The sequence below is a fragment of the Oreochromis aureus genome, linkage group 23 (assembly GCF_013358895.1).
Source record: "Oreochromis aureus strain Israel breed Guangdong linkage group 23, ZZ_aureus, whole genome shotgun sequence".
Lineage (NCBI taxonomy): Eukaryota > Metazoa > Chordata > Actinopteri > Cichliformes > Cichlidae > Oreochromis > Oreochromis aureus.
Window position 1 is genome coordinate 25789317 of NC_052963.1, and position 17161 is coordinate 25806477.

The 17161-nt window shown below is 39.0% G+C and overlaps 1 protein-coding gene across 1 annotated transcript in view; it reads right to left on the reverse strand.

Annotated features, from left to right (window-relative positions):
- LOC116321119 overlaps nt 1–17161 on the reverse strand; it is a 72810-nt gene that overhangs the window by 50397 nt on the left and 5252 nt on the right. Inside the window, exon 6 of the mRNA XM_039607042.1 lies at nt 15136–15243. Coding sequence (XP_039462976.1) covers nt 15136–15243 — 108 coding nt within the window. The remainder of the gene's footprint in view (nt 1–15135; nt 15244–17161) is intronic.

Genomic DNA, 17161 nt, shown 5'->3' on the forward strand with positions numbered 1-17161 from the left:
TGTTTGATTATATTTGTGGACTGCCAATTACGCTGAGTTCCTGCTGTATTGAGCCTATCCATTTCTTCATTTAGTCCAAGGTTGAGGTCGCCTCCAAGAACAAGTGTGCCATCTAAGTGTTCAGAGAGTGCACTGAAAAAACTGTGAAAAAATGAGGATCATCAACATTTGGACCATATACACTTACAATACATAGCTTTTTATCACATATAGATAGTTTAATGATTAAGAATCTGCCCTCTGGATCTATAACTGTATCGAGTACTGTGAAATTAATATTTTTATGGATTAAAATTGCTACTCCCCTTTGTCTAGAATTATAACAAGCTGAGAACACATTAGGAAACTCAGGTGTTTTAAGTTCATTCGAACCTTTAAGAGGTCTGTGGGTCTCTTGTAAAAGGACAACATCTGCCTGTAGTTTTTGAGTTGGTTAAATATTTTAACCTCTTTTCTCTGGAGCCAGCTCCATTTACATTCCATGTAACGAATCTTAGTTCACCCATAGATATGTTTGTATAACTAGGGGTGTATGCTGTGTGTGTGGCTTAGACAGGTGGAGAGAATACATCACCAGTTCATAAATAAAGAGAAGGAGAGAGAGAAAAAATGCGTGGCGAGATGCTCCCTGAGTCTGATTATGTGTGTGCATATTTACTAATATGAGTAGTACGCTTGACTTAAGTGTGTGTATCCTATACTGTGTGCGCTGTCTGTCTGATGTAAATGTGCTGCCGTTGAGCGCATGATTGTGTGTGATCGTGCTGTGCGTATGTGTCGAAATAAAGTTTGTGGATGAGTCTGGAAGCAGGTGATCGAAGCAGTGAAAGAAATAAAGAAAGAAACCAAGTACAAGGGTGAGCAGCATAAAAACAGGAGGGGGAAAAAGAGAGAAAAAAAAACGAGAAGGAGAGAAAAACAATAGCAAAAAAAACAAAAAAAACAAACAAACAAACCCGGAAACATTCCAATCATACCGTTGACGGAGAGTGACGGTGTTAATTCTGCTATGAAATTAAGATGAGCCGATTTGATACTGGTAAGTTAGACAGATGTTAATGTTAAGTTAATGCAAGTTAGTGTGCTTGGATAGGGAAAGGGTGTAGCGGAATCACTGACCCTAACACTGATAACATACGAAGCAGGTTATCAGCTCTCTAAGCTCACTCTGCAGTCTATTTACATCTACAGGCCAGTGGACACTCTTTCAAGGATGAGGATGTTCTCATCCTGGACAGGGCTGGAGACGTCAAGGAGGCCATTTACGTGAAAAGGGAAAGACCATCTCTGAATCGAGGAGGGGTCCTAAGGGTACATCTGTCATCATCTTGATTGCAGCCATTCCCCAACTCTCAGTGAATGGTACTTATGGCTATTGATTAATGGTCGTTGATCAGGAGTTGTTGATCAATAATCATGACAATTTGCAAATTAATGATTAAGAAACTGATACCAACACATGAAAGTGGTGTTAGCAGCAACAAACTCATCATAACCGTGTTCTTCCACAGAAAATGATCTTAATTAGTGCCAACTATTCCAGAGACATAAAAATCTACTGTATGAAAAACATAAAAATATACAAATCAAATGCAACATTATTGTAATAAGGACAAGAGATGGACATTCTGGTTTTTCAGATCAAAGTGGAAAGAATGTGAGTGGTTGAACAGGTATTATTGGTGGGTGCTTTCTTATCTGCATTTTTCATCAGTGTAAAAGAGACTCAGCAGCAGATTAGAATCAAGTAGAACAGCATTCATCGCTAAATGAATATATGCACAGTGTGATACACAGTTTGCTCTTCATTTAGTGATTTTAAATCAAAATCAAATCAAATTTATTTCTATAGCACATTTAAAAGCAACAGAGTTGACAAAAGTGCTTCACAATTAGTTAAGCAAAAGAGAAAACAATAGAAAAACAAATACAGATAAATGAGATAAAGCAATGATAATGTATAACATAAAAACGTAACACACATAAAACAAGCCTGATGGTACTCAAGCAGAACTTGAATCAAAAGCCAGCGTAAAAAAATTTGTTTTGTAGACGTGATTTGAAAGAATGAATAGACTCTGAAGTACAAATATCATCTGGCAAGTTACTCCAGAGTCTAGGCGTTGTGAAGTTGTGAAGGCCTGATCTCCTCTATGCTTCAGCCGAGACCTCGATTGTACTAAGAGCATCTGGCCAGATTATCTCAGCGCTCTTTTTGGGGTTATACATGTTAGGGAGTTTCATTAAATGGGTGCCATGCTATTTAAAACTTTCAACATAAGTAACAGAATCTTAAAATTAATTCGATATTTCACAGGGAGCCAGCGTAAATTTGCTAAAACTGGAGTGATGTGTTCATACAGTCTAACACCTGCTAAAAGACGTGCAGCAGCATTTTGGATGAACTGCAAGCAATGGAGCGATGACTGTTGAACACCAAAATAGAGAGAATTGCAGTAGTCAGTCTAGAGGTGATGAAGGCATGAATAAGTTTTTCTGGGTCTTAAGGAGGAAGATAAGGCTTCACTTTCACGTAACTGATAAAAAATGATTTTCACAACTGTGGACACTTCTCTGCTTCTCTAAGTTAAAGGAGTTAAAGGAGCTATCTAAAAACACTCCGAGATTCCTTACAGTGTGAGAAAGATGAGAAGCAAGAGGACCGAGGGTATCAGTTAACTTGTCCAAAGGGGCATGGCTTCTAAAAACAATATCTTCAGTCTTTCATTTAGGGTGAGAAAATTCTGTGTTAACCAGTCTTTAACATCATGTAGACAGTTAACCAAAGGCTGCAGTGGGTCAGAGACATCCAGTTTCTAGGAGACGTAATTTGGATATCATCAGCATAACAGTGAAAGGAAATGTTGTATTTCCTGAAAATAGATCCCAAAGGATCTATTATCTATAAGGAGAACAAAGTTGGACCCAAAAAAAGACCCCTGTGCCACACCACAACAAATAGGGGAAGAAGAAGAGGAGTATTTCCCAATGGTAACAGAAAAAAGGCCTCTCTGATAGGTGTGATTTAAACCATGATAAAACTGTTCCTTTAAGACCAACAGTGTGTTCAAGTCTCGATAGAAGAATGTTATGATCAACTTTAGTAGAGTAGGCTTCACACACTGCTCATACAAAACTTTTTCCCTGACAATAGTACCACTTAAAACATGCTGTAAATAAAAGACTTTGGACTATGTGGACTACTGATGTTCATCAGAGAAACTGTCATGTTCTGATGTTCTGTGGGAGTGTCTGGAAGTTTTCCTGTCTGTGTGAGCCGTATCCTAGGATCCATCCTCTGAGGTTGAGTTTCCATCATCTCACCTGTGCCTAATTCCAGAGCAGGAGGGTTTTTAAACCAGTGCTGCCTTCCACTCTTCACCACTTCATCCTGCTACCTTGGGTGGTAACTAGGCCTTCCTTGTGCTCAGCTACATGCTTGATTCTCCCTGGGTTTAACAGCGTCTCTCTGTGTCTGACTCCCATTACAGTTCCACTGGATCCACCTCCTGCTGTGTTTACTCTTCAGCACTGGTTCAGTCTGCTTTCTTCACTACAGTCTGCCCACAACTAGAGTTCCAAAAATCAACTTGCTTACCTGCCTGCCCTCCTGCCTGTCCTGTCAACTCTGGATCACCTCTGGAATCTCGGGAACAGGGCCTCCATTTCTCACCACATCCACTCTTCCACGGTTCCCTGCTCTCTGTCATTTCTGTAAATAAATTCTTGTAAATAGTTCATCATGTTGCTGAGTTTGCATTTGGGTCCCAGCTTCATATGAACGTCCGGTTTATGACAGAAACAAAGACTTTATAAGCAGATTCTGCTATTAATATCTAGCTATTTCCTGGAAAATGAATTGTTCACAGGTGGTGATTTCATACCTGTTGAACTGTAATTGGATTTGTAATCTGCTCCTGTATGAAAAAGTGATTGCCTCCTAAGCCTAATAACTGGTTAGGTCACCTTTTAGGCAGCAACAACTGTAATCGAGTATTTGTGATAACTTCTTCACACATATAGGTTTTTATTTCCACCTTAATAATAAACACCTTCATTTAGAAACTGCATTTTGTGTTTACTTCTGTTATTTTTTGATGATCTGAAATATTTAAGTGTGACAAACATACACAAAAATAGGAAATCGGGGAAGAGGATCAACACTGTTTCACACCACTGTAGTTCTGTTTTGTAGTTTTACCAGCAGGACTGTGATGAGCTGATGAATTTTTGTAGGGTTTCAGTTTCAAAGATACATGAGGGGTTCTTCCCAAAGTGTGACCTGCATCAATCCATCCACTCCATGGTTACCATGGTTACTGCAGAAGCTACTGTGAATTAAACAGCTGGCACTGCGATAATTTATCAGCTATACGTGTGTTTATGTTTTTCATTATGAAAGAATTGTATAAATTAGTTAACTTATAGTTTAGTAGTAGCACAGAATTCAGCTGAGCCACAGTAACTGAACCGCAGGGCTGTTCATAATGTCCACGTGACCTATGTCCCCCCACCCTCGGAAATCTGGATTTGTGTGAACTTTTGCAGTAGTTACAGGCAAGGATGTAAGCACAAACTGGTATAAACTGTACACCACTATACTGAAATAATCAGGCTATTACTGAAATCAAATCAACAGACTTAACATATCAGTTACATATAAGTCCTTTATAAACTATGATATAATCTGGAGGTGCTGACAGATGTTTGTATATAAAGGACACCTTCCTGCCTTTAGTCTTATTCCTGACCATTATTAGTTATCTTCTAATCCAGAAGTCTGTACAATGTGTTTCATAGTTTCTAACAAGCCAATTAGGGTTAAACTTCACAGTTACTGCATGACTGAACTCTAAGAAGGAGTATTAGGGCCACATTAACCCTTTCATGCATGAATTATGACAACCTCAATCTAGATTTATTTTCTGGAGTATTTTTATTCATCTTTAGGCATGAAAAAAAGATTTTTGAACTTACTTTTTTTAAAAACATGTACTTTCAAAGACCTCTCCAAAAGTTGAATCTGTTCATCTGGACGTAGCGTTTTGTTGGAGAAACGTTTCGTCACTCATCCAAGTGACTTCTTCAGTCTCAGCTGACTGCAGGTCAAGGAACTGACCTCACAGCCCATTGTTCCTTCAGTGGGCTGGTTTCAGTCATTATGCAAATGTACTGTTTATAAGGTTTGGGGAAACCTGCAGTAAGCTGAGACTGAAGAACTCACTTGGATGAGTGACGAAACATTTCTCCAACAAAACGCTACGTCCAGATGAACAGATTCAACTTTTGGAGATTTACTTTCCTGGATGATTGAGAATGCATCAAGATACTTTTCAAAGAGTTTTTTATATGTCCACTTAGGTGGACAACTGGCTGACCAGTGGGTGCCAGGGTATGGAGTGACACATCAGTGTCTAATGTAGTGGTTTATGTGCAAGTATACCATCAACACTGAGAAAAAAACAAGAAAACAGCCTGCCCATCATCTGTTCATAGGAATCGATCATATAGGATTTACCTGCCTTAACTTTCTGTGCACAATAGCCAATCAGCTGTTAGAGTCTGTTGACAAGCTGCAGTGCAGTGTTAACCCCGCTCCTTACGTTGATGTGTGAGGCTGACAGAAAAAATTAATTCATCAGCACATACAAGTCAAACATACTCGTAGTAGAGAGAGACGGTCTCTGCTGATCAAACAGGGGAGTCTCACTGTAATGTCCCTGTAATCAGACTCTGCCCTGTTACTGATTACTCTGCTTGTAGGCTGTTTGTCACTGCCTATAATCAGTCAAATGAATTTCACTTTTATCTCAAATAATGTCCAGTTCTGCTTAAACTATAAGTAGGGATGGACCAATCCGATATAGAGAATCTGTATCACTGTGGTCAAGTGAGCCATCATTTGTGAGCCGCAGTAAAGCCAGCCGCCTCTTATCCGCCACATAAATTTTCTTGCGCTTCTACACCTGCCTTTACGGCAGCACCTTTTCTCCTTATTTCACAAGGCTGTCCCAATGCAATATGTGTGCACACATGCATGTGTGAGGGGTCCGCATTAACCCTGACAGCACTAGTATGAATATAAATCTATATTGTGTGCTTGAAAATAGTTATCAGTACAATTATAAAACACAATAGTAAAACAGGTGTGATATATAAATAAATTTAATTGAATTAATGTCGCAAATATCTTTTAATTAACAGAAGAAATGTTTACTTACAAACAAGATGAAAATATGGAAAACCGGTTCAGCTCTCCTACTTACAGGTATGTAGGTGATATTTACTCAACATAAGTCCAAGGTTAACGTCAGGGTTATACATGTAACCAGTCCTATATCACAGAGAGTAAATAAACAAATGTTTTACATATTTAATGAGAACCTGACATGAATATGAGAATGTAGTTCATCTTTTTACCAGCAGTGAGTATCAAATGATTTAAACTGTCAGAGTTAAAGGAAATGCTGGTTTCATTGGAGCTTCCGTGAACATTCATCATATTCTGAACTCAGAGTAGAGAGAGATTTGCTCTTCTGCTGAAACAGGAGAGTCTCACTGTGACATTTGGTCAGATTGTGATACTAACAGACTGAACTCTGTTAAACTTAATCTTCCTTTCCTGGGGTGGTGCTCATTAGAGCCAGTTTTGTGGTGCTGCCTGATGGTTTTTGTGACTGCTGTTGGAGACACATTCAAAGTTTTTGCAATTTTCCAGACTAATTGACCTTTAGTTCTTAAAGTAATGATGGACTGTCTTTTCTCTTTACTTAGCTGATTGCTTCTTGCCCTAATATAAATCCTCTACTCACCATGACACTGAGTGGAGCATTTGTTTCTCTTTATCTCTCTCTCTTATATATTTTTTTTACATTTTTATATAGAACTGACATGTCATTTATTTTGGTATGAAGAACAGATGGGTGCAGAATATAAATATTAACAGAAAAGTAGAGCTCCTTCAACACTGGTGGAAATTGTCCCGTAACAGTGTAGCCTAAGAAATGACAAGAAAGAAATTATTCAGCACATAAAATCAGATAAAAATGATGATCAGCGACCAAAAATCTAATTAAACGTAAAGGAAGCAAAGAAACATTTAAAGCATGTGAACATTTATAAGACTTTTATTCATTTTTTTTCCACAAATTTAAGAATGTTTAGCATCAGTGTTATCATCAATTCTACAGGTAGAAAATGAAGTGACAAATTAGATATTTAATGAGAACCAGTCGTGAATATCAGAATGAAGTTTATTTTTTACCTGCGGAGGGACAAATCATCAACTTAGAGTCAAACTCTGTCACAGTTAGAGATGGCAGTTTTAAAGACTAAAAACTCCCTGAAAATTAGTCATATTTAAACATGAAAACAAAAATTAATATTTTGACCATGTACAAGATATCTGTTTTCTCTGCTGATCAGACTGGAGAGTCTCAATGTAATATGCTGGCTACTCAGACTCAGTTTTAGTTTAGAATTAAAGTAGAAAATAATGATTCGGCATTGTACAGTGTTGGGAACTACACTTATAACTGTTTTCTAATGGATCATCTAAGCAACTATAGGCAAGCTAATATCCAGCCATCATTTCCACATTCTAACAGCAAAAGTAAAAATCACAGTGAATTGTGGCTGCTCCCCAAACATGTATCTATTGGACAATAATGTGTAAATGTTTCTGAACAGTTTGTAAATTCATCTTTTGTGTCAAACTAAGTGCCCCTGACACAAACTGAAGTGTCTCAGCTGAATTTAGCTTCAGAGATACACAACACACACATGCACAATAGACAAATACCATTCATCACCATGAACTTTAAAACACAGAAAAACAACATGTGGATCCTGGAATAATCGTAGCTTCCATCTTTCAAGCACTGAAGAGGAAGACAATTGCAAGAAATCATTTAGAACAGTTTAAAACAACAACTGATTGAATCCATGAATCTGAAAATGTGTTTCTGAGTGAAAGAGACAAACATACACAGACTGAACTATCTGTTCAACAGTCAGAGTGTTTCTCTAACAGGAGGAAACTCTTCACACTCAACTCAGCGCAGACACACTGAAGAACCAGGAAACCAGACCGTAAATGCAGGATAAAGAGGGTCAGTGAATGTGGTGTTGAAGGTGTGGAGGTGGATCAGAGTGTCAGAGGAGACTCTGTAGAAGGACAGAGTGCCAGCAGGACAGTCCACATACACTGCTACTCTGTTAGAGATGGAGGAGGAGGAGGAGGAGGGGGGGTACAGATATGTTTCTCTGCTACCGTGAATGACAGAGTAACCCTTAACTTCAGAGCAGAACAGACTCCAAGACTGATCATTTCTTCCAAACAAACAGTCTTTACTGTCTCCTTTCCTTCTGATTCTTCTGTAACTCACTGATATTAGAACCTCTACTTTCCACTCGACCTCCCAGTAACAGCGACCAGTCAGACCATTTTTACACAACAGCTGAGGATACTGGTAATCAAATCTGTCTGGATGATCAGGATATGACTGAAACTCCTTCACATGTGTCACCTTCCTGTTGTTGTCAGACAGTTTGAGGTTTGTGTGTACTGTGTTTGTGTTGATTGTGAGTTGACAGGAATCTGATGGAGAGAACAAACACAATCCAGCTGCAGTTATTGATCCATCATCTGAGATGTGAGTAAATGATGTGACAGTTTGAAGATGGTTGAATGTGTGCTGCTTTGTTTTCATGAATCACATTAAAAACACACTTACACTTCCTCAGACCTGGTGTCAACCATCGGACTCCAGCAGGCTCCACCCTGAAAGGAGGAGGGGGGTCAGACCAGCACAGTCTTTTGTAGCATGCACACATGGACATTACATCACTCTCATACACATACTGGTAGACACTGATAAAAGAATATTTGGGCACATACACTTCAATCCATACATGGAGGAGATTTCTGATGATTTCAACTGATCCTGGATAAACAGACACATAGATAGAGAATTTATTTAATCCCACACTGGCGTAGGATTACTTGTTACAGCAGCATAAGGGACAGAGAGTCCCTTGTACTTTTCAGGGTGAAAAGTGAATTAAAGAAATATTAGAAATGTAAAAATAGAAAAAGGTAAATAATGGGTCTATGGGTCTCACGGACTGGGCAGGACAAAGCTGGCCCTGTAAAGGATAAGCGGAAGGGAGTGGATGGATGTGGAAATCACCAGAAGGTCCTTTCAATTTTGAAATCAGGCCTTAGTTTCTCCTACCGTAATACCTGATATATACCATTTAGGCAGGACATTAAGACCTGCTGCCTAATTGTGTTGGTCCCACTTGCCAAAACAGCAACAGTTGTGGTGCACTGTGTATTCTGACACATAAGAACCATATCTAATCATATATGGTTCTATATACCAGATTTCAGGTTGTTTGCAGTTCAAGCTACAGTGGCTTTTCCGTTGAATGGGACCAAAGGTTAAAACCTTTGCTCCAAATGTGCATCAGTGAACCTTGGTCGCTCATGACCCTGTCCCTGGTCCACCACTGTTCCCTGGACCACTTTTGATAGATACTGATCACTGCAGACTGGGAACCGATAATAACAGCTCCAGTTTTGGAGATGCCCTGATCCAGTCGTCGGACATCACAATTTGGTCGTTGTCAAACTCACTCAAATTGTTACATTTGCCCATTTTTCCTGTTTCTTACTCAATGTTGAGGACAAGTTATTCACTTGCTCCCTATTTTATGCCACAAACTAACACGTTAGTGATTTTCACTTTACCTGTTAGTGGTCATAATGTTACGCCTGATCTTTGTATTAAAAAATGTCCAAAATACGCTGTTTTGACTGCAGTGAAATATTGGTTCAGAAGTGTTTGCTCTCTTTAAAAATATTTTCATTTCCTGCCTGGATTAAAATATTTTTAATGTTACCTAAAAGAGACAAAAAGAAGCAGTGTGTGGCAGTCTAAAGAGCACCTGTATATGTTAATTATTATCTTCCCCAAGTAGGTTATGATTGTGATTGGGGTAGTTTCTCTTTGTTAACAGGATCATTCTAAAGGTTAGTCAGATTAGCACAAAGATTTTATTAAGAGTGCTATTTAAGAGGGGAGGCTGTAGCTTAGAGGTAGAGCAGGTCATCTAATGATCAGAAGGTTGGTGGTTCGTCCCGTGGTTCCCCCTAGTGTGTATGCCAGATATCCTTCGGCAAGATATTAACCCCAAGTTGCTTTCTGATGCGTCCATCCAGGATTAATGTGTGTAGTCAATAAGCACTTAACAGACAGAAGACAGTGCTTGTGTGAACAGGTGCACGTGGCATGTTGTATAGAGGACTTTGAGTACTTAAAATTCCAGTTTTGTTCAGTTCCGGAGTTTATTTAATTTATTTTTCTGTTGCTTTAAATACCATTATTCTATGTTGTGCACTAATTTAGAGAAACACTGACTCTTGTTTATAAAAAGTGCTATGAATAAAAACTTTTTTTTAAATTCTGAGAGCTTGCATGCTTTAAAATATACAGTGAGCATTTTCCTGTGGTTGTCAGGTACCTCCACAGTTTCGATTATAAACATTTACTAATGATTTATTTTTGATCAGCCAGGCTGAAAGTTTTTCCTGCTTACAGTCTTTCTGTTAAGCTAGGATAAACATGCCCTAAACCTGTCTCTGTAAAAAACAAAAACAAAAAAAAAACCCAAACTACAAAATTACTGAAAATGAGAAAATAGGTAAACATGCACAGATCTATCTAAATGTTGAATAAATGGTGACCGTCTACATACCTCTTGTTATTGTTCAATTAGACGTGTTTATGTTGTAAAATAAGGAAAGATTTTTCTCAATGTGTTATTGCTCATGTCACATTTCCATGAAACAAAGAAGGACACAGAAAATGTTTCCAGCTCTTTCTCCTCTATCAGATATTTTTTCCATACCTGAGAGTGTCCAGTCTCAAGTGTTGATCCTTTAACAACTTCATTCCAGAGTCTCCAGGATGATTGTAGCTCAGGTCCAGCAGTTTCAGATTTGAGAGGTTGGAGCTCAGAGCTGAAGCTATAGAAGCAAAGCCTTCCTCTGTGATCAGACAGCCTGAAAGACTGCAAACACACAAAATAACAGTCCATCTGTGAACACTTTATTTTGAAAGTTTATTTTTTTAGTTTATTTTAATCATATCCATATTCATGTCCATCCATTAAATCAATGTATCTTTATTTACAGTGACCACATGCAACAGACAACAACAGCTATCTCAAGTTGTTAAATTGTGTAAGGAGTTATTCCAGCATGACTAAAATGTGGTTCAGAGTCACCTGATCCAGTCCTAACTCTAAGCTATAAGTATAAAGGATGTATTTTTTTCTGAATCCAAATTTGGAGCTGGTTCCATAGAAGAGAGACTGTGATACTAGTTACACAAACTCTATAAGCCATAAGTAAGTCTGCAGTCTTAGTGTCAAGTGCTCCATGTTGATTGATTATTCAAGACTACATGCAGAGGGTGAAATAATTATTTTTTTTTAAAATGTTTATTTATAAGATTTTAAGTTCAAAGTTACATAACAACACACCAGACAAATGACATAAGATTCAAAAACAATAATATTTAAGCACAGAAAAAAAAAGTAAAAAACCAGAAAACAAAAACCAAACACACGAAAACAAACAAACAAAAAAAAAACCCCAAACAGGAAAACAGGAAAGAAAAGAAAAAAAAATAAACCAGTTAGCCAGTACAAATCAAAAGTTCAAAAGAAAGACCATTGTCCAAAGTAGATAATCTTCTGTGTGAGTTTAGACAGGGCAACACCAAGACCAAAAGATGTGGAAAACAAGTCCAGGAAGAAATCAGGGTCCGGCAGAAGTGCAGTTTCACACAAACACAAAGTGCAGTCAAATGGGTTAAAATTTATGTTGAATTCCCATCAATATGATTGAGAAAAGGGCCCCAGATTTCGACAAACTTAAAATGGGTGTCAGCCAAACGATAACGAACCTCTTCAATATACAAACATGCAATCATCTCACGTAGCCAAACCCTGAACAATGGAGGAGATGGTGATTTCCAGGCTCTAAGAATAAGTCTTTTAGCTACAATCATGCCAAACATTAAAGCTTTCTGAAGAGGACGTCTAAGTGCCAATGAGGTTAGGGAGCAGCCTAGCACTGCAAGCACACCATCCGGCTCTAATTTTAAGTCATAAACCCGGTTATATATATTAAATATCTCTGCCCAGAAACACCTGAGTGTGGGGCAAGACCAGAAAAGGTGACCAAGGGTTCCATCCATTGCTTTGCATCTGTCACACAAAGACGAAAGAGACGGAAAAATGCTGCATAGCTTTGTTTTAGAAAAATGCAAACGATGAAGGACCTTGAACTGTATAAGTTGTAGTCTGGCATTAACAGAGCATTCTTTAATCTTCTTCAACCCATTGGCCCACAAAGCATCCGATATGTCTACTTCCAAGTCCTTAACCCAAGCATCCTTGATATGGTTAGTAGGTGCTGTAAGTGTAAAAAGTGTAGTAAATTGGCTGATTAGGTGTTTGGAAGTGGGATTTTTAATCAAATAATCATAAAAGTCACTATGAGCAGGGGGCTTATCCAGATGGGCAAAAGACTGTTTAACAAAATTCCTAATTTGTAAGTATCTAAATAAATGAGCAGAGGGGAGCATAAATTTTGATTGCAGCTGAGCAAATGAAGCAAAACAATTGTCGATGTAGAGGTCCTTAATAGTGTGAAGACCTAATGCTGACCAAAGCTTAAACACAGGGTTAATCAAGCCAGGTGAAAAAGAAAGGTTTTCAGTTATTGGAGCAAAAATGGATAGGTCTGGAAGGCACAAAGCACCCCTAACTTGCTTTAAGATCCTAAAAGAATGACCTAGGACAAAATCATTACTTAAAAGTTTGGTAGGTATGCTGGGCTTAGAAAACAGAATACCATCAAGTGATGTACCAAAACTCGATTTAGCATTGTGTGCCTCTATCAAAGGCCAAGAAGGACCGCATCCCTCCTGAACAGCAGGAACAGCTGAAACACTGCTCCAGAAAACCCACGTTCTGGCATTGCAAGCCCAATAGTAGTGCCTAAAAACTGGGAGGCTTAATCCACCCTCAGAGCAGGGTTTCTGCAAGTGTGCCTTTGAAATTCTATGGGGTTTATTTGCCCAGATGAAAGACAAAATGATAGAGTCGATAGTTTTAAAAAAAGGATGAAATGAAAAAGATGGGTATGTTTTGGAAAAGATGAATAAATTTAGGAAGCACTACCATTTTAATAATATTGACACGTCCAATCAAAGAGAGTGGAAGAAGAGTCCATTTATCTATCTTAGCTTTAATACTGTCAACGAGGACCTGAAAATTCAATTTAAATTTAATTTAAATTTAAATAGCAGCTTACGGTTTCTGGGAATGTTAATACCTAGGTATTTAAAGTGACTGCTGGTGGTTTTAAAAGGTAAGCTAGAGATGAAGCTAGAGTCGAGCCCATCTGCCAGTGGCATAAAAATGGACTTGTCCCAATTAACTGTGAAACCAGAGAGTTGTCCAAATTTGTTAATGAGATGAAGCAGGGGAGGCAAAGAGAGCCTGGCATCAGACAGTGTTAGAGCCACATCATCTGCATATAGAGCTATGGTGGATTTGACAGGACCACAGGATATACCTACAATATCAGAGCTGCTTCTAACTGCAATGGCCAGAGGCTCCATAGCTAGAGCAAAGAGCAGTGGAGATAAACAGCAAACCTGCCTAGTCCCCCAGTGAAGTAGAAACGGAAGTGATCTATCAAAATTTGTCAGTACCGATGATCTTGGCCGAGCATAAAGCATACGTACCAAAGTTGTAAAATTACTACCAAAGCCAAATTTCTCAAGCGTAGCAAACAGGTATTTCCACTCAATTTGATCAAAAGCTTGTTGTGCATCTAATGAAATAACAGCTGAATTTGGAGAATTTGGTCCATACAGTACATTCAATAGACGATGGGTATTAGAGAAAGCAAATCTGTCTGGGATAAACCCAGTTTGATCGTGTTGAATTAAAGTGCCCAAAAATTTATTAAGACGTGAAGACAAGACTTTTGCAATGATTTTTTGATCACAGTTTAATAAACTAAGTGGGCGATATGAAGACACATTGGTGGGGTCTCTGTCCTTCTTAGGGAGAAGACAAACATGGGCATCATATATGCTATCAGGGAAAGAGCCCCATGCAATAGAGCAGTTCACCATTCTGAGTAAAAGTGGAGCGATTATATCAATATGGGCTTTATAAAATTCTATGTTGAACCCATCCGGCCCGCAGGCTTTACCACTAGGGAAAGAAAGGATAGCAGCTTTGACTTCTGTGATGCTGAAGTCAGCATCAAGCGCTTGGGTGGCAGATTCTGTGAGGGTTGGAATGCTCAGAGAGTTAAGAAAGCTAAAAAGCTCAGAGTCAGTAGCGTTAGATTTAGAAGAGTACAGTGTGCTGAAAAACTCCACAAATCTGTCATTAATCAGCTTAGGATCAGTAATTAATTCACCAGTAGAGGTGGCAATTTTGTGTATGGTCCGATGGGCTTGCACATCTTTTAATTGTCTGGCAAGTAATTTATGGGGTTTATCTCCCAACTCAAAGTGTCTTTGTTTCAATTTAATAATATCGCTTCCGACTTGGGTTCCCAAAATATGATTGTATTCAAGTTTTAGTTTTAGAATGGCATTAGATATGCCTTCAGTATCAGATTGGCAAAGTGCCTCCTCTAATGTTGATAACTCAGACTCAATTTGGGACAGACGATTTAATCTAGTTCTTTTCGAAAATGTTTGAAAGGAGATGATCTTGCCACGCAATACTGCCTTAAATGATTCCCAAAGAGTGGAATCAGAGACCTCCCCGTTGTCGTTGTGTTTTAAGAAATCTGAAATCTCAGTGGAAACATAAGTGGAGAAAGTTTTGTCTGTCAGAAGGGTAGAATTGAATTTCCAATTGAAAATTCGAGGCTGTAAATTAAAATCTATTTTCATGGTAAGTGGGGCATGGTCAGAAATCAAGATTTGATGATAAGCAGAGCTGATAATACTGGATAATAGTCTAGAATCTGTAACAAAGTAATCTATTCTGGTAAAGCTACGATGTACAGGTGAAAAAAAAGAATATTGCCTGTCATTTGGATGCTGAAGCCTCCAAACGTCAACCATGTTGTGTGACTTTACCAGGTTGTTCAGAACTGCCATGGATCTAGTAGTGGCGGCTATTTTTGTAGATGATCTATCCAAAACAGGATCAAAATAGCAGTTAAAATCGCCACCAATTATTATATTAGACATATTATATTCAGAAATTAGGTCAAATATTTTGGAAAAGAAGTCAGGACAGTCAAAATTAGGGGCATAGATATTTAGCAAAACCAGTGGAAAAGAGTTAATGGACCCAGAGACCAAAACAAATCTCCCACCCGGATCAGTAACGACGGATCTAAATATAAATGGAGTGGTTTTCCTTATGAGTATAGCAACACCTCTGGCCTTAGATGTGAAAGTGGACTGGTAAACGTGCGACACCCAATTTGCTCTTAAACGTCTCTGTTCATTGGAGTGAATGTGAGTTTCCTGAAGAAAAATGATATCAGAAGATAAATGCTTCAAATGTGACATAACCTTCCCAGGTTTCAAAGCTCTGCCTAAGCCCTTGCAATTCCAGGATGTAAATGTCAAAGGACATGTTCCAAAACCAGTAGCACTGTTACCCTGCATCTAAATGAGAGGTGATGTGACATATGGACAGGTGACAAATAATACAAAGGACTGGCAAAAAAACAGTTAAAACAAAATTAACAACAAGAACACTGAACCCCATCCCCCAAAAAGAAAAAGGCCGCAAAAAAGAACAAGAACCACTGCGGCCCATCCCAGCGTGCATTAAGGGGACTGCCGGGAAGAGGAGCACAAAAAACCAAAAAAGAAAAAGAGAAAAAAACATCCTTCGGATCCGGCAGCTCCGCACCAGACTCCATTAATCAAAACAATAGTTACACCCATAAATCGACTGATTGGATAAACAAAAAAGACGCCAACATATAAAATAACTTGTGTATAACCAAATTTATAATATAAATGATCTCAGTACTTCACGATAGATCAAAGTTTTAAAGTCAAAGTCAAAGTCAGTTTTATTTGTCAATTTCTTCAGATGTACTTGCCATACAAAGGAATTGAAATTACGTTTCACACTGTCCCATGCGTAGACATAGACAACAATAAAGTGCAGATGCACAACATTTAGGTAACATACAGGATATGATATTAAGACGTCGTAGCAAAAAAAAAAAAACAATGATAGAAAACTATCACCACAGAAGCATTCATAAATGATTGAACGAATCGCGACTCTCACTATAGGAAGAGAAGAGTGAGAATGTTCAACAATACAGCCGCATCAACAACATGAACAAATATATTACCAGGTCACGATTACAGTGAGTCCGCAAAACGTTCAGCTTCAGCAGGAGACTTGAACGTGTTAGTGATGTTGTTGTGAACCACCTGAAGCTGGGCCGGGTAGCGCAGACTGCACGTCGCTCCGAAAGCGCTAAGCTTTTTCCTGACCGAATTGAAGGCCATCCACTGCGCAAGGACCTCCGCAGTGTAGTCGGGGAAGATGGACAGACTCTCTCCATCGCAGCTCAACGGTGCACGTTGGCGCGCCAGACGCAGGACATGCCACACGTCTTTCTCATGATGCAACTTGGCTATGATAGCCCTCGGTCGCTGGCCAGCCGTTGGTTTTGGTCTAAGGGTGCGGTGTGCCCTCTCCACTTTTATCGGCTTAATAAAGTTGTCTTTCCCCAACACATCCAGCAGCAGGGATGAAACAAAGTCCGCAGGCTTACCGCCCTCAGCACCTTCCTTCACTCCAACAATCCTAATGTTGGCCCGACGCGAGCGCCTCCATCTGGCCTAGCTTGTCACGCGGGTTGTCGGTGGCCGCCATTAGTTCCTTGCACGTAGCTTCAAGCATGCAAACACGGCCGTCCATTGTAGTAAGCGACTCATCGATAACATCTAGACGCTGTTCGGATGACCGGATATCTGCCTGGAGCTTAGACAGAGTAGACTCAATTGTGTCAAGGCGGGTCTCCATAGACGTTTTTAGGCTAGCGATAGCTGCTAATATGGCATCGGTGCTC